Raw genomic sequence first — 18262 nt, 5'->3', positions numbered from 1 at the left:
CATTCCATATCAGAGAATCTGGATTTGATATCCACCTCTGGCTCCTGACTCCAGTTTCCCACTAATGCAGACCTCAGAAGGCAGTGGTGAGGGGCAAGGCCTCAAGTGATCAGGTTCCTGCCACTGGATTGAATTCTGGCTCCTGGCTTTGGCTGGTTCAACCCTGGATGTTATTGGCATTTGCGTAGTGATCTCCTTCTTCTCCCCTACCCCAATCCTATCCTTCTCAAATTAATAAATTTAAAAATTAAAAAAGTTTTTATGGCAAGAATTATTTTTGATACTAACACTAGTTTTTATAAATGGCATTCTCCTATTTATAAGTTTTGGAAGTCTATCATATCTTTTGAAAGAGACCCAATTTTGTTTTTTTGCAGCCTTGCAAACCCAGGCCAAAATATGTTATAAAACGTTCCAGATTACCTAGTCTGGTACAGTTTTGTAGTGGAGCTCCTTTAGCTGTTACTGAAGTCTGCACAAGAGAAGTAGCTAGCTGTGGAGCCTCACGTGGTCATGCTGAGCCAGGCAGTGTAGTCCTGCTCAGTGAGCAGACGAAGGGATGCTCAGGGTTTTTGTGTTATCTTCTCAGGAGAAGAGCTAGTTAGTGAAGATTTTTTAAAAAAAGATGTATTTATTGGAAAGGCAGAACAACAGACAGAGAGGAAAGGAGGGAGGGAAAAAGGCATAGAGAGGGGAGAGAGGAGGGGAGAGAGAAAGGAGGGGGGAGGGGAGAGAGAGAGAGAATGAATGAATCTTCCATCTCCCTAAACTGCAACAGCCAGGTCTGTGTCAGGCCAAAGGAACTCCATCAAGAGAGGTCTCCCACGTGGACCTCTCTGCCTTCCCAGGTGCATTAGCAGGAAGCTGGATTGGAAGCAGAGTAGCTAGGACTTGAACTGGTGCTCTGATATGAGATGCCAAGAGTGCAAGCTGTAGCTTAACCTGCTGTGCCACAACACCTGGCCCCTAGTGATGATCTTACTGTTAGCAAACATGGAAACAGAAAACTTACAACTTCAGGCCTCCTTTGGATGTTTTCACAAAATATTCCCTATTGTGTGATATTAAATATATATTTCTGTTTTACTCATAGTGTGTTTGGAAGTTCCATGAAAAATCACTGGCCCAGGGAAGTTGGCTTCTATGAATTATAACATTGATACAAGTTCAAACAGTCGAAGACAACTTGTCCATGGGATTAGTAAGATCATACGCTGCCATGAAGAAGGCTCTGGAAATGTACAACCAGAGAACATCACATTCTCTGAGAGATGAGTACTTCTGCTTGATTCAGGAAAGTGTGTGTGAGCCTTGATTTTCTGTAAGTATAGTACACTTGGAAGGGATAATTGGGTACTGAAATTCTGACAGGATTGGGCCCTGGAAAGCCTTATGAAGAGTCCTCAAAACTTAGGACAACAGGATCAATCCTCATGATAAATGCCACCGTGCTGGTCATTTCCATACACTCCAGAATTTGACAGACAGCTGGAGCTCAAGAGCTCTTGTTAGCTCACAAACCCTGTGGCTGGAATGCACAGTATGGAGTCAAACTGACTTTTATGTACTAGATTTGGACAATGTGATAAAACTAAGAAGTACCCTGGAGGTGAGAAAAAACTGGAATGTGTCCCTGGCTCTCTGTTGCAACTGCCCAAACTACCTTGGGCAATTCATATCACCCTGAGCCCTTGTTCAGCTGTAAAGCAAGTGGAAACAAGACTGCTTCTCAAGGCCTAGTCCTTCAAAATCAACTTGGGGTGGGTGGGACTGTTATAAAAATACACATGCCCACCCTCCCTGCCCCAGTCCCTTTTGAGCAATGGGGCTCAGAAATCTGCTGTTTATACTAAATCTCTCAGGTGATTCTCATGCTCATTGAAGTTTCATTTCCAAACCTTTCTTGAAGTTTAACACGCTTACTAAAGGGAGAGGATTATAGCATTAGAATAACTCTAAGATCCCTCTCAACAGCAAAGAATTTTAAGAAACTGCCCATTCAACACATTTCCATGTGGACACATCCACTAAATGTGCAACTTTGGACTCTGTGTTGCTTCCTTTGTAGGAACTGCCTCAGGTCAGAGAGCACAGTGTACAAAGGTCTCAGGGATTTGAAGAACGGAATGTTTTTTCAAAAGTGGAACCTCTCTCAAAGGTTAGTTTGCACAGTTGTGTCCACACAGGACACGTCTACAAAATGTGCAGCTTTGGACTCTGTTACTGTTTTGCAGTAAACTTTTTAGATCAGAGTGTAATTCTGCATATCATGCAAAAGTATCTCAGTGATTTGGAAAAACTTAATGATTTTCAAACAGGTGGCCTTTTTTAAAGGTCATTTCACTGCCAGAGTTTAACTTAGGTCCCTGGGAAATTCTGGTTCAACTGTGATCTGCATGTCATTATACGCTTCATATAAATGCAATGCTATCCGGCAGAGGATGGTTGGCTGGGGAAGCAGGTACAGGCTGAGTGTTTCAAAACCCCAAATCCCAAATCCCAGATGCTCCAAAATCTGAAACTTTTTTGAGCACTAGCCTAACACACCATGAAACTTTGACTTGGTTTAAATTTGTGCAAAATTATTTAAAATATTGTATAGAAATACCTTTAGGTTATTTGCATAAGATGTATATAAAACCAATGAACTGTGTGTTTAGACTTGGGTCTCATCCCCAAGATATCTTATTATGTTTATGCAAATATTCCAAAATCTGAAATCATAAACACTTTCAGTCCAAAACATTTCATATATGCTCTCTTCAACCTGTATCTGGTTGTAGTTGTGTCTCTTATAATAGAACCAAACCCAATGATAGTGATTTAATCCACAGCTTCTTTGTCAATTAAACTCCAAACCACATGAAAGTCCTCCTAGGGGACCTGAAATACTAAGGAGGTGATAACATCTAGGTGCTTCTATGGTACAAAGATCATTGTGTTAATTTATTTCCTTTAAGTAAGATGGTAGAGCAATAGGCTTGAGAGAGCCTTTCAGTTACTAAGTAGTGGAGTTGCCTCTTTTCATAGGCAACTAGAAATTGTAGGGAAATTTCTTCAAAGTTCAATGCTCTCCAAATTATTTGGCTGTCTTTAAAATCATCCCCTGCTTTTAAACATTTATTCTAAACCTACATTTTTTGAGATTGTTTAGCCTATGCTGCATGAAACAGGTGTGTGAACTTCAGATTCCCATAAGTCAATCGACATTTCATCTTTCTGGTTGAAAGATGAAACCAGAAAGTGGCTTAGCTTGCCTCAGTCTCCCTCGCTATGAAATAAAGATAAGATGGTTGGGCAGGTGGGTGCTTCATGCCTTCTATATCTAACACTTAACATTCAATGTAGAAGAAGACAGCATGATGCAGGAAAGAGAATGGGCTTTGAAGATGGACAGACCTAGGCTGAAATTTTAAGCCTCAGTTTCCTCAACTGCATAAAAGGAGGTGATGTAATAATATGTTATTTCCAAGGGTAATAAATGCATCCATCATAACAGTTGGCACAGACAGGCATTTCAGGAAGGTGGGGCTTCGTGGCTCCCCATGGCCCTAGCCTGTCACCCATGTCCTTTGGCCACACCTAGTTAGTTCTCTTACTGACTGAAAGAAGCAACCCCTGGTCTTCATTCTACAGTGGAGTCAAGTTCTCTGGGAGGTGAAAACCATCAGCCCTGTGGGTAACAGCTCCTGTTACTTCCTAGCCTGTCACCATGTTAGCATGGAGTTGCCACTTCATGTCTGGTTGAAGTGTGGCAGGAGGTGGCTACAGAACTGAAGAGGTCACTATGGCTCCAGATGCAGTGGGGGACAACATGGGCACTGCATCCAACCACCAAAGACTTCTTAGGGGTCAGTGGGGTCACCTTCTTCCTACAGTGAGAAGCTGGGGATGCTCACGTCACTGGAGAGCTGGAAGCAGCCTTAAAGATCACCTCACCTCAGGATCAACTAACAACAGATGCTGGTGAGGATGTGGGGAAAAAGGGACACTAACCCACTGTTGGTGGGAATGCAAACTGGTATAGCTACTATGGAAATCAGCTTGGAGATTGCTCAGAAACCTGAATATAGCCCTATCATACAACACAGCCATCCCACTCCTTGGAATTTATCCAAAGGAAATTAAATTGCCAAATAAAAGAGCTGTCTGTACCTAAATGTTTATTGCAGCTCAATTCACAATAGCTAAGACATGGAATCAACCTAAATGCCCATCAACAGAAGACTGGATAAAGAAATTATGGGATATGTACTCTATAGAATACTATACAGCAGTAAAAAAAATGAAATCTGGTCATTTGCAACAAAATGGAGGAATCTGGAAAACATCATGCTGAGTGAAATAAGCCAGTCCCAAAGGGACAAATATCATATGTTCTCCCTGATCGGTGACAACTAACTGAGCACTTAAAAGGAAACCTGTTGAAGTGAAATGGACACTATGAGAAACAGTGACTTGATCAGCCCTTGTCCTGACTGTTGATGTACAATTTAATACTTTATCCTTTTTAGTATTATTTATTTATTTATTTATTTATTTTGACAGGCAGAGTGGACAGTGAGAGAGAGAGAGAGGCTGAGAGAAAGGTCTTCCTTTTTACCGTTGGTTCACCCTCCAATGGCTGCCGCGGCCTGCACGCCGCGCTGATCCGAAGGCAGGAGCCAGGTGCTTCTCCCGGTCTCCCATGGGGGGCAGGGCCCAAGTACTTGGGCCATCCTCCACTGCACTCCCTGGCCACAGCAGAGAGCTGACCTGGAAGAGGGGCAACCGGGACAGAATCCGGCACCCCGACCTAGAGGATTAGTCTAGTGAGCCGTGGCGCCAGCCCCTTTTTAGTATTTTTTTATCTACTTAATACTATTGGTTGAACTCTTTAATTAACACACAATTATTCTTAGTTGTTTAAATTTAACTGAAAAGTGATCCCTGTTAAATATAAGAGTGGGAATAAGAGAGGGAGGAGATGTACAGTTCGGCACATGCTCACTCGGACTTACCCCTAATGGTAGAGCTAGAAATGTGCCAGGGGATTCCAATTCCATCCCATCAAGGTGGCATGTACCAATGCCATCTACTTGTTAAAGTGATCAGTTTCAGTTCACAATTGATCAAAAAGATAGGATTAAGTGTCAAAGGGATCAAGACTAGTGTCTGCAAATAATTGATAAAATTAAAAAGGAGAGAAGATTCCAACGTGGGAAGCAGGATACACAGCAGACTCATAGAATGGCAGATGTCCTAAACAGCACTCTGGCCTCAGAATCAGCTCTTAAGGCATTCACATTTGGCTAAAAAGCCCATGAGAGTTTCACAGGCATGGAAAGCCAAGACATTGTGGCAAAAAAAAAAAAAAAAAAAAAAAAAACAAAAAAAAAAAAAACAAAAACAAAAAAAAAAAAAACAAAACACCTAAATGAAAGATCTCTATGAGTGAGATCTCAGTACAGGCTATCAAAGAAGGAGGTACCTTTCTCTGAAGGAAGGAGAGAACTTCCACTGTGACTATGACCTTGTCTAAATAAGATCGGAAATGGTAAACTCAAGAGGCTTCCATAGCCTTGATAGCTCATGACAAGATCCTCGGGTGATTACTGACGTCATAAATAAGAGTGTCAATTATTAAATCAACAATGGGAGTCACTGTGCACCTGCTCCCCATGTAGGACCTCTGCCCTTAATGTGTTGTACTATGAGAATTAATGGTAAAACTAGTACTCAAACAGTGCTCTATACTTTGTGTGTTTTTGTGGGTGCAGTATGTTGAAATCTTTACTTAGTATATACTAAGTTGATCTTCTGTATATAAAGATAATTGAAAATGAATCATGATGAAGAATGGGATAGGAGAGGAAGTGGGAGATGGGATGGTTGTGGGTGGGAGGGAAGTTATGGGGGGGGAAGCTGCTATAATTCAAAAGTTGTACTTTGGAAATCTATATTAAGTAAAAGTTGAAAAGAAAAAAAAAATTGACCATTTTAGGAGGAAACCAAGGGATGGATCACACAGCCAATCAAGCAATGGAAGTGAGAGGTCTCTGGACCCACTGGAGCTCACACTCAAGACTGTCTGCATTTTAAGGAAGACATGCACAGGGTTAAGAACTTGGGCTTTGGAGGTAGATACCTTGGTTGGCCCTCCAGCCCTCCCGTTCTGTGACTTAGAGCAGGAAACTTCACCTTTCTCGGCCTCGTGGGTTCATCTATGAAAGCCCCAGAATAATCTCTGCAGCGAGGATTGAAAGCAACACTGTGCAGATACACCGGGCCCTTGGTATCCAGGGATTCAAACAACTGCAGATCAAACTATTTGGGAAAAAATTGGGTCTATACTGAACATACATAAACTTTTTCTTTCCTCATTATTCCCTAAACAACACTGTATAACAATGATCTACATAGCATTTACATTTTGGTAGATGCTATATAAGCTATATATATATATATATACATATATATATATATATATATATATAGAGAGAGAGAGAGAGAGAGAGAGAGAGAGAGGATGTGTATAGGTCAGATGCCAAGTGCTACATCAGAACTTGAGCATCCGTGCATTTTGATATTACAGAGGGGATCCTAGAGCCAATTCCCTCGGAGACCGAGGGAGACTGTGGAGCTTAAGCCTGGCACACAAGTAACTTCACAACAGGTGGTTCTAAAGAGCATCCATTAGCGTGGCAAGGAACCTTCATGCCCTCCCTCCCTCTCTACAACCCCGCCTGCACAGCACTATAGCTGGCTTTCTTCAAGGCACAAATGAGCCCTCGTGCAGGCGGGTGGGCAGGGTCGGGGCGGGAAGGATCCTGGGGCTCACCTGGGGAGGCCAGCAGCACCTTCGCCCCGCAGCACTGGAAACAGTGCAACAGAGACTTCGCGCGGATGTTGTAGTTGAGGCACGCCATGGCACAGCCCAGCTTGATTAGCCCCAGCCATAGCCACACGTAGGCCGGCTCATTGCCCATAAAGATCGCTACGCAGTCTCCCTGGCGCAGGCCCAGGTGATCGTGCAGCGCCCGCGCCACCTGGTTGCTGCGCCGGTCCACCTGAGCGTAGGTGAACGTCTCGTCACCGAAGAGCACGAAAGGCTTGTGCGGGGTTTGGCGCACTCTCTCCTGGAAGGCCCACAGGATGGTGCGCACCGGCCGCCGCTGCTGGTAGCCGCGCACCCGCCGCACCAAGCCGGCCACCCGCAGGAAGTAGCGCATGTCCTGGAAGAAGTAGGGGCAGCAGAAGTTCAGCAGCAGCGGCAGGAGCAGCAGCCCCGCCAGAGCGGTGTAGATGGCGGGCAGCATGACGGTGGCGGGGCCCCCTGTCCCCGCGAGGGCAGAGGGCGCACTCCGGGCGTGCAGCGCGGCGGCGGGGCGGGCTCCGGGCGGGCGGCTGGCAGGTTGCGCGCGGGCGCACAGCGGGGTTCGCGGCGGAGCTGAGGCGACAGTGGAGCTCCTCGGCGGCCGGCTCGCGGGAAGGTGGACTCGGGTGTGGGCAGCCGAGGGTTCCGGGCCGCTGAGCCCGCCCCCTCGTGGGGCGCAGCCACCTGCGCTCCCGGCCCGCCCCCAAGGTCCTCCTAGCACAGCGGGCGACTCTGCGCCTAGGGGTGGCGGGTGGGGGATGGGAGGGTCACCAGCAACGCTCCACCCGAGTCTGAAGGTCTTGGGGTCAGGTCTGGACTCCCCCGCGTGGTGACCGAGGCGCTTTACCTCTGGAAGCCGGTTTCCGTGTCAGCTGGTGGTGACAAGACGCGCTTAGCGGTTGTGAAGATGAAGGGAGATGGTGCAGGCGGGGGCTGTTGTCATTTGTTGTTACCGCCCATAAAGTGGCTCTGGGGATGGCTTATGGTTCTTGTCTACAAAGTGCCTTGTAGATGCCAGACTGTTTATGCGTAGCGGGTAGCAGGTGCCCCTGCCACAGTCGAGCTCCTCCTCGCCCCTTCCTGGTCCCCAGGGCTTTCTGCCTGGTTTCTCTTTGTTTCTCAGTTTTGCTTCCCCGCCCAAGCCCAGCCCGACTGCCAGGCGGCCCCCTTGTGGGTGAGGCTTCGAGGTGGAACAAAGCTCTAGCGAGGACAAGTCACATTCAGCTCATCCCAGCCTCTACCATTGGATGGGGGCAGCATGTCCAATCCCAGTTGGCCCTGCCTGGAGCCGTGAGCCCTGATTTCTCGAGAAGCATTGCCACATACGGCCACGTGCAATCAAGCTTCGATGTTGTTTTAATTTAATTTAATATGTCGTTCTGGTATGTGCCAACCCCCCCCCCCCCCAGTTGTTGCAAAGTTCATGGGTATTAGCCCCATTCAACACACATTCGCTAAGGGGCTCTGTTAGAAATAGTTCAGCATAGAGGACATTAAGTCGATGTTCTTGGCATTTCTGAAGAGTCATTTCTTTGAGAGGAAGTGTGAGCCTCTCCATTTCTCTTAGTTCTTTCATATGAAATACTCAGTTTGCTTGGGAAGGAGGAAGCTCAGAATCTACCCAAACAGTGTTGGGCTAGCACCTTGTCCTGTCCTGTGTCTGTCCACCTAACTCTTACAAGAGCACCGCAAATAACCAATGCTTCCTCTTAGACCCTCTGCTAGGCTCTTCCCTGTGTCAAGATTTGGAGCCGCACAGTATATAAAAAAAATACTCCTGTATCCTTATATAGAGACAAGAAAGGGGAGCTTAGAGAGGCAAATTAAGAGTTAGTAAGTTTTGATTTGTCACTGTGTACCTGCTCCCCATGTAGGATCTCTGTCCTCAATGTGTTTTACTATGAGAATTAATGGTAAAACTAGTAGTCAAACAGTACTCTATATCTTGTGTGGTTGTGTGGGTGCAGTCTGTTGAAATTTTTGCTTAGTATATACTAAGTTGATCTTCTGTATATAAATATAATTGGAAATGAATCTTGATGAAGAGTGGGATGGGAGAGGGAGTGGGAGATGGGATGGCTGTGGGTGGGAGGGAGGTTATGGGGGAAAAAGCCACAACAATGCAAAAGTTGCACTTTGTAAATTTACATTTATTAAATAAAAAAAGAGCTAGTAAGTAATTTCTGGATTTAGAAACTGGAATCTGTTTGGTCTCAGGGAACCAACTCTTAGCTTACTCTGAGCACCTATGTTATGCTCCTCTTCCAATCTAGGTTTCTATGTCCTCTCTCTTCCTCCAGAATTAAAAAAAATCTTCATCTCCTCTTTTTTAGCCCCCCCCCCCCTCTCTTTTTAATTTCTTAGGGAGGGAGCAAAAGAAAAAGAGAGGAGAGGGCACTCCCTTCTCCTGAGTCACGTCCCCAAATGCCTGCAGCGACTTCAGTCCAGGTCTCCTGCCCAGGCCCGGCTCCTTGGGCCATCACTGCTGCTTCCCAGGATCTGCATCGCAGGAAGAGGGGAGGGACTGGAGCCGGAGCTGGGAATCAGCATCAGGCACTTCAATGTTGCATGTAGATATCTTAACCGTGAGGCCAGATGCTTGTCCCAGCCCCTTCTTTCTGTTGTTGGTGCTTGCTCAAGCAACCCTTTCCCATTTCCTGAGATTCTCAACACTGAAGGCTGGTTGCATCATTTCCTTGGGGATGAGTTGGGGGCCTTCATCATCCCTAAGGAAAAGGCAGTAACATTAACCAAAATAGTGGTCTCAACAGAAACCATTCTGGTGTGCGGTTCTTCTACATCGAAGTGTAGATCCAGACTTCCTTCTTCATCCCGGCGCCACCCCCATCCCTTTAGGATTAGGCTTTTCAATGTAGCCTCTCAAATCAATCCTCCTTATCTTTTCCTTAACAGTTGCTCTCTATCCAGAGTATTAGATTACCAGAAATGTCTATTTTCTTCTGTTATTCTGAGGATCGCTTTGACCTTGTACATGAGCAATCTTTTAGTTGCAAGTAAAAGGGTCCAAAATGGCTTAGGTAGTCACAGGAATTTAGTCAGGCACTGCAGAGTCCAGCAGTAGGCTAGCCTTCGAGTGAGCCTTATTCTACGGCTTACCTCCTGGGGCCTGGACCCAGTTTCTGTTTTCCTGTTTCTCCTCGCCACCTTCTCTGTTCTTGTTCACAGTCTCCCTTCACGACTTAAAGGTGGCCACCAGCAGCCCTGAGGGGTAATATTTCCTGAGTCACCTCGGGGGAAATACACAGATCTTTTCCTTAGAAGCCCCCATCACAAAATCCTGATTGGAATATGCACACGTTTCTCTAGGGCCTGGGGAAAGAAATGCCAATGATTAATGCCTATCAGGGCTCAATCGTGGGGCTGGGCTACAGTTATATAGACTGTTTTGTGCAAAATTTCAGGGTATTATTAAAACGTGTGTATGGAAGGTGTAGGGGAAGGTGGAGCTGGGGAGAAGAAACAAATTTGGGGAAGGAGTTCTCAAATGTCTGTACCTTGGAACTCTTCATTCCCATGATTCTCACTTTGAGTTTAGGATCGACTCACTTTTGCTGTATCACCAGATTAAAGGTTGTCCTGGTCCATTTGGTTTGCTGTAACAAAATCCCATAAGCTGGGGAGCTTGTGAACAATAGATATTTATTTCTCACAGTTCTGGAGGCTGCAAAGTCCAGGATGAGTATGTGGTGCAAGGCTGCTTTCTCACAGATGGTCACTTTTAGATGTGTCCTTTCCTGGTGGAAGGAGCAAATGAGTCCCTTGGGCCTATTTTGTAGGGATACTAATCTCATTCATGAGGACTACACCCCTATGATCCGATCACCTCCCCAGAGACCCCCACTTCCTGATGCCATCGTTATGGTTAGGATTTCAAGTTTGAGGAAACATAAGCATTTTGTGAATTTGGAGGAAATTTTGAACTCAATTTTGTGAATTTTGAGGAAACACAAGCATTTGATATTGTTAGCAATAGTTCACCTATATCCCTACTATTCATTGATCTTTAGTGGTTACCCCTACTTCCCATTTTTCTTCCACTCATAACATGTGTAGACGGTTGTTATATTTGTACAGCATATTATTATACACCTGGGCTGGAGCTGACCAGATGCTTTGGTTACTGGCTGGCTCCCTTGGAGAGTGATCAATAACTTAGTACATTGAATACTCATTTTTGGCATGTGTATTAGGAAGAGTTAGTCTATAAAATGAAGTTCAAACTTTTTTTCTGACTTCTGGATCTGAATCATACTTTACTACCTTCCAATAGCAAGTATTTTTTGAGTTTTCTACTGTGAGCAGAATATCATCAGTCACTTTTTAAAAATGAAAAAGAAACAAACCCCTAAATTCCAGTTACTTCTTCTGAAGAGCTTCTTGCTTTAGCAAGTCCGGTCTGTCCAAGTCTAAAAGTGACCTGCATGCTCCTCTTGTTGTAGCTTTGTCCTTTCTTCTCTCTTCCTCTAAACACTCTAGCCCTCTTAATCTCAATTTCCTTTAAGGTAGTGGTTGTTAGATATCTGAATTTCCTCAGTCTAATAGCATTTCAGAACAAAGTCAGAGACAAAACAAAATAAGGAGGTAATTTTTAAACTACTTATTCAAAATTGTTATTAATATAAAGATAGCAGATTCTTCAAATATTTCATAGATACAATTCTAAGAAGATAACTATATTTGCCTCCCATCCTCCCTCCCTCAAACCCTCCTCTTTCTTTCTTTCTTTTTTTTCCTTTAATTCTTGCAATAACATTCTTTGGATTTCAGGTAAAAGTTGCTTTAAGTGAAAACAATTCTCCCACTACCCAATTGTAGTATATTTTCATTATTATTTTATAAAATCATGGCATTTTGAGCCCTAAAAAAGAAAAGTATGCCTGAACTATACACTTACAAATAATAAAAATGGTTAATGTTATATTGTGTATATTTTACTTCAATTCAAATATCCTTTTCAAGAAAGGATGATAACTCCAACATGTAAAAAAGATAGAAATTAGGATTTTTTCAATGTAGAAAATCAGTTTTTATTTGGTTTCTTATAGAGAAGCCATCTACATGTTAATCCATTCTGAAATGTGAATTCAACAGTAAGGTATGAAGTAGAACCAAATTGCGGACTTTAACAAAATTTAGGATTGAGGTTGGCCCTGACATCTCAAACATGGAGATTCCCGCTCCCAGTCCCTTGGTGGATCCTCCTAATCCCTGCCTCTCTCAGTCTCTTGCCTCCACTGAAATTACTCATTTTCTTCCTCAAAATTCTGCTCCCTTCGTGGGCTGTCATGTCAGTGTGGCCTCCTAGACTGCACTTTTCCTTCAACTTTCTACCCAGAGCACTAGATGACTTCAAATGCCCACTTGCTTCTATTCTGTTCCAAGGCATTGCAGGAGGAGGGGAGGGGCTGGATGAGATGACTAAGCTTCTAGCCTACTTCCCGCTCCTGCATGCATGCCCATCACCTCTCTGCAGACTGAGAGGAGGTCTCCTAGAGAGAGAGCTAGTGAGGCCATCCCTGCTCCCTTTACAGCCCTCGAGCTGAACTTTCAGAGCAGGTGGTCTCCTGTGGGGAGCAACTGAGACTAGACTAAGTTACTGGAATTAAGACTTATTCTATGCATCTGCTCTCCCACAATATGGCGCTGAGAGAGAGAGACCAAACAACCTCTACGCAGCTGCCTCATCAGTTTGACAAGCTGCAGGAGCTGATCCTGTTCCTGATTGGAGGAGAGCAGCGTGCTCGGCGTGTGGGTAGCAGAGTTGGGATTGGTGGAAGAGGACTATAAAGGAGGGGCCGGCAGCTAACCTGGGATGGCGTTGTTCCTCTGCAAGTGAGGGAACGGCAGCTAACCTGGGAAGGGAAGAGCCGAGCAGACAAAAGAACAGCGCAGGGTTCAGTGTCGTTCCTCCGCGAATGGGGGAGCAACAGTCTCCCTCCTACATGATGGGGAGAAAACAACCCCCTGTGTCACATGTTAAAATACAACTTGCTGAGCCCCGTCTTACAAGCTTCTGTGTGAGCAAGTCTTGAGAGTGGGGATGTATATGTTGCTATCACGTGGTATGGGATTAAGGACAAAAACATGAGTCTACACAAACACTTGAAATATACCCTTCTTTTGTAGGATCTCTGTCCTTAATGTGCTGTACATTGTGATTTAATGCTATAACTAGTACTCAAACAGTATTTTTCACTTTGTGTTTCTATGTGGGTGCAAACTGTTGAAATCTTTACTTAATATATGCTAAACTGATATTCTGTATATAAAGAGAATTGAAAATGAATCTTGATGTGAATGGAAGGGGGGAGGGAGAGGGAAAGGGGAGGGTTGCGGGTGGGAGGGAAGTTATGGTGGGGGGAAGCCATTGTAATCCATAAGCTGTACTTTGGAAATTTATATTCATTAAATAAAAGTTAAAAAAAAAGAAAAAAAAGAAATATACCCTTCTTTGTCCTTGTTACAACCTTTGTCTAGTAATTTTTCATGTCTGATGTTGTTTTTTATTTCTAATATCACCACGTGACTTTATAGTTAACATCTCTGCTGGTATTCTCTACCTTCTCAAGTATGTTATCTACCTTTTCCACTAGATTCTTTTTTTTTGTTTTTAAAGATTTTTTAAAAATTTATTTGAAAGCCAGAGTTACAGAAGGCAGGGAGAGAAGTCTTCCATCTGCTGGTTCATTCCCCAAATGGTTGCAATGGCTGGAGCAGGGCTGATCTAAAGCTAGGAGCCAGGAGTTTCCTCTGGGTCTCCCAAGTGGATGTAGTGGCCCAAGAACCTGGGCCATGTTCTGCTTTCCCAGGCCATAGCAGAGAGCTGGATTGGAAGTGGAATAGCCAGGACTCAAACTGGCGCCCGTATGGGATGCCGGCACTGCAGGCAGCACTTTTACCCACTATGCCACAGCTCTGGCTCTTCCACTAGATTCTTAAAACCTTTTTATTTTTTTAAAAGATTTATTTATTTGAAAGAGTTACACAGAGAGAGGAGAGGCAGAGAGAGAGAGAGAGAGAGAGAGAGAGAGAGAGGTCTTCTATCGGATGGTTCACTCCCCAGATGGCTGCAATGGGTGGAGCTGCACCGATCCGAGGCCAGGAGCCAGGAGCTTCTTCCTGGTCTCCCATGTGGGTGCAGGGGCCCAAGGACTTGGGCCACCTTCTACTGCTTTCCTGGGCCATAGCAAAGAGCTGGATAGGAACTGGAGCAGCTGGGTCTCAAACCAGACCCTTTATGGGTCTCGAACCGGCGCCCATATGGGATGCTGGTGCTTCAGGCCAGGGCGTTAATGCACTGCGCCACAGCGCTGGCCCCAAAAACCTTTTTATTTGGAAGTGATTTTAATTTAACATTTTCTGATAGGAATTTGGTGTTGATGTTCAGTTTTTTTTCTTTAAAGCTTTATTTTATTTATTTGAAAGAGTTATAGAGAAAGGTAGAGTTGGAGAGAGATCTTCCACTGGTTTACTCCTCAAATAGCCACAACTACCAGGGCTGGGATAGGCTGAAGCCAGGATCCAGGAGCTTCTTCTGGGTCTCCCATGTGGGTGCATGGATCCAAAGGCTTGGACCATCTTCGATACTTTCTCACGTACATCAGCAGGGAACTGGATCAAAAGTAGAGCAGCCGGGACACGAACTGGCACCCACATGGGATGCTGGCACAGTGCTGGCCCCCTGATGTTTAGTTTTATCTGAGGGATAAAATACTGGGATATATTGAACCTCCCCATCTAAAATAATACAAAGAACTTCCATATCTTTATTTACCCAGACGCACCTTTTCTAATATTGAGTCATCTTTCATTCCTGGTATAAACTCTACTTGATCATGGAGTGATCCTTAATGTGGTATTTGGAGTCTGTTTACTAAAACTTGGCTTTATATTTTTGCCTTGATAATCATAAGTGATATTGGTCTGTAACTCTTTTTGTGATATTTTATGGTATAAATGTTAAAGTAATGTTTACTTCATAAAAGCAGTTTGGCTATTTGGAGGGACATATAATTACAATTTAGCTAATATTGCCACTGGCCAGTGCCTGAGCAGCTCAAAAGTGGCTCTATTGTGAATCATTTCTATTTCAAGTTTCTAAAAGCACCTGATGTTCTCCAAAGTTGTCCTGAAGGTTTTCAGTTACGTTCTGGGGAGAGTTGCAACCACCAGCCACCCTGTATTGGTTCAGTCCCTACCAAGAGCAAAGCAGGCACAGATAGGTCAAAAATTATCCAAAGGTCACTCTTTGCTTCTCTTTAATTCTAAGGTCTTCACCCCAGGAGGAGTTTAAACTTGATCATTAAAACATGCAACCTGTGTTAGAGCATGTTTCTGAACTGCACTGGCATGAACTAATACCCACTCCTACATGTGTTGACAAGAACTTCCCTTCTCTTAAAGATACCTGTTTCTGGGGCCGGCGCTGTGGCGCAGTGGGTTAAAGCCCTGGCCTGAAGTGCTGGCATCCCATATGGGCGCTGGTTCTAGTCCTGGATGCTCCTCTTCCAATCCAGCTCTCTGCTGTGGCCTGGGAAAGCAGTAGAAGATGGCCCAAGTCCTTGGGCTCCTGCGTCTGCATGGGAGACCCAGAAGAAGCTCCTGGCTCCTGGCTTCGGATTGGCACAGCTCTGGCTGTTGTGGCCATTTGGGGAGTGAACCAGCAGATGGAAGACCTTTCTCTCTGTCTCTACCTCTCTCTGTAACTCTGTCTTTCAAATAAATAAAATAAATCTTTTTTTTTTTTTAAAAGATACCCGTTTTCCCTGCTTGTGGAACTAAGGCTTTGAATATGATTCCTGTGGCCCCCTTGTTTGCTGCAAATAGATCATTTTGCATGGCAGCTCCTTCTGGTGATTTTTTTTGAGCTTGTTAGGAAACAGGCCTACAATTTTGGATGAGTGACAAAATGGACAATCTGGTATTTAAAGTCTTTGGAATCTGATTTTTGGGTGGTAGGTTTTTGGTAACTTTCCTTATTTTTTTAATTCATGGAAGTTCTTCTGTTTAAGACTTTAGTCTCCACTGGGGTCAATTTTGATAAGCTACAATTTGATAAGCCTAAGAAATTATTGACTTTTTTAGGCTTACAAATATATTCGCAAAGAAATATACAAATTATCCTTTTGTGATTTTTAAAGATTTCTTCTGTACCAGCACTTACTTTCTCCTTGCCTTTTATTTTGTTTATTTCTGCCATAGAGGAGAAAAGACAGTGTTCTCCTCCACCCTTCATGAGTGTAACAAAAAAGAAATTGAGAGAAAAACAAATTTAATAACATGTATACCTCCTGTGTACATGGGAAATAATCCAGAGAAATGAGTAAATCTTTGGAGTAGATCTTGGACTTTAAACTCAAATACCATTATTTGCTGAAATAAAGCAAGAGTGGTGAGGGGAAAGACTGGCTAAGACCGGGTGGCCAGGAAAATCACCCAAAGGAAAGGTTTGCTGAGCAAATACAAGTTGATGTTTTCTCCCATCCATAAAAACCCTAGTGATTTAATCGTCCCGTCCTGGTGCAGAGGGAGACAGTCTTAAAAACTGGGGTTTTCTTCATAGATATACGTTTTTTAAATAGAAGGATAACTCCCACAGTCTCTCTATCTGCAGTTTCTCAAAATACTCCTTACGCTAGCAAGTCAGATTTGGGGTGCTGTGCCCTGAGTCCCATCAATCTTTTCTCCTTTCCCCTTGATGCCGTTAGCTTATGCTTCACCATCTGTGTTCATGCTTCTCTTCTCTTCTCTTCTCTTCTCTTCTCTTCTCTTCTCTTCTCTTCTCTCTTCTCTCTTCTCTCTTCTCTCTTCTCTCTTCTCTCTTCTCTCTTCTCTCTTCTCTCTTCTCTCTTCTCTCTTCTCTCTTCTCTCTTCTCTCTTCTCTCTTCTCTCTTCTCTCTTCTCTCTTCTCTCTTCTCTTCTCTTCTCTTCTCTTCTCTTCTCTTCTCTTCTCTTCTCTCTTCTCTCTTCTCTCTTCTCTCTTCTCTTCTCTTCTCTCTTCTCTCTTCTCTCTTCTCTCTTCTCTCTTCTCTCTTCTCTCTTCTCTCTTCTCTCTTCTCTCTCTCCTCTCTCCTCTCTCCTCTCTCCTCTCTCCTCTCTCCTCTCTCCTCTCTCCTCTCTCCTCTCTCCTCTCTCCTCTCCTCTCCTCTCCTCTCCTCTCCTCTCTTCTCTTCTCTTCTCTTCTCTTCTCTTCTCTTCTCTTCTCATTTATTTGAAAGGCAGAGGTGCAGAGGAAAGGAGAGACAGAGAGAGAGAGAGTGCGCTTGCATCCACTGGTTCACTCCTCAAATGGTGTAATGGCCAGGGCTGGGCTAGGCTGAAGCCAAGACCCAGGAGTTTTTCCTGAGCGCAGGGGCCCAAGCACTTGGGCCATCTTCTGCTGCTTTCCCAGGTACATTAGCAGGGAGCTGGATCTGAAATGGAACAGCTGGGACTCGAACCAGCACCCATATGGAATGCCAGTGCTGCAGGTGGAGGCTTAATCTTCTACACCACAGCACCAGCCCCTATCGTTATGTTTTCAGATAACAAGATTTTACTTTGTTTTTCTACCTACTTCAATCATTTATCCTCTCATCTTTATAATTTCTTCTTTTTTTAACCTTTAGAGTGTCAGAGTGTCTTAATTTGCTTTCTGTTGTGAATTATACAACCCAACAACCTGAGTAAAGTACAAGCAGTTTTATTTTAGCTCCTGGTTCTGTGCAAAGGGCAAGGGCTGTGTGCACGATGACCTTCTCACTGTCAGAGTCCCAGAGTGGCACAGGGTATACTGTGACGGAGACAGGGTATGCATGTGTGTATCCTTCTGGTCTCCTTCTTATAAAACCACCAGCATTCATTTGTGGGGACTCTACCCCAATGACCTTACCTAATCCTAATCATCTCCCAGAGAGCCCTGCCTTGAAACACTATAGTTGAATTCTGTTTCCACCCTCTCAATACTTCACAATGTGGATTAAACCCAACATGAGTTTCAGAGGGGGCAAACTGTATTCCAACTATAGCACTCACCATTAACCACTACCCCAACTCAAATCTTTCTCACATAGGATATGCAACCATGCCATCCAAATACCTCCAAAGTCTTAGCTTGTTCCAGCATTAAAAAAGTCTCATCTGAGACTGAAGGCAAGCTTCTTCCAGCTGTGAGCTTTTAAAATCAAAATAATGGTGGGTCAGGCACAGAGTATACATTCTAATTCCAAAAGGGAGACATAGACAAGGATAAATGAATAGTTTGCTCAAATCATGATGGAAACCTAGTAGGATAGATGTTGAATCTTTTAAAAAAAGATTTATTTATTTACTAGAAAGAGTTAGAGAGACGCAAAGGCAGAGAGAGAGAGAGAGAGAGAGAGAGAATGAGAATTTGTCTTCCATATG

At 44.2% G+C, this 18262-nt stretch overlaps 1 protein-coding gene across 1 annotated transcript in view; it reads right to left on the bottom strand.

The window, feature by feature from the left end:
• SLC27A2 (solute carrier family 27 member 2) overlaps nucleotides 1–7680 on the bottom strand; it is a 47893-nt gene extending 40213 nt beyond the window's left edge. The window contains exon 1 of the mRNA XM_002717806.5: nucleotides 6821–7680. Within this exon, the coding sequence (XP_002717852.1) occupies nucleotides 6821–7298 (478 nt within the window). The 5' untranslated portion in view covers nucleotides 7299–7680. The remainder of the gene's footprint in view (nucleotides 1–6820) is intronic.
• Nucleotides 7681–18262: the final 10582 nt, after the last annotated feature.

This window comes from Oryctolagus cuniculus, chromosome 12 (genome assembly GCF_964237555.1).
Source record: "Oryctolagus cuniculus chromosome 12, mOryCun1.1, whole genome shotgun sequence".
Classification (NCBI taxonomy): Eukaryota; Metazoa; Chordata; class Mammalia; order Lagomorpha; family Leporidae; genus Oryctolagus; species Oryctolagus cuniculus.
The sequence above is the reverse complement of the archived record's forward strand: the minus strand, read 5'-3'. Positions and strand labels throughout refer to the sequence as shown.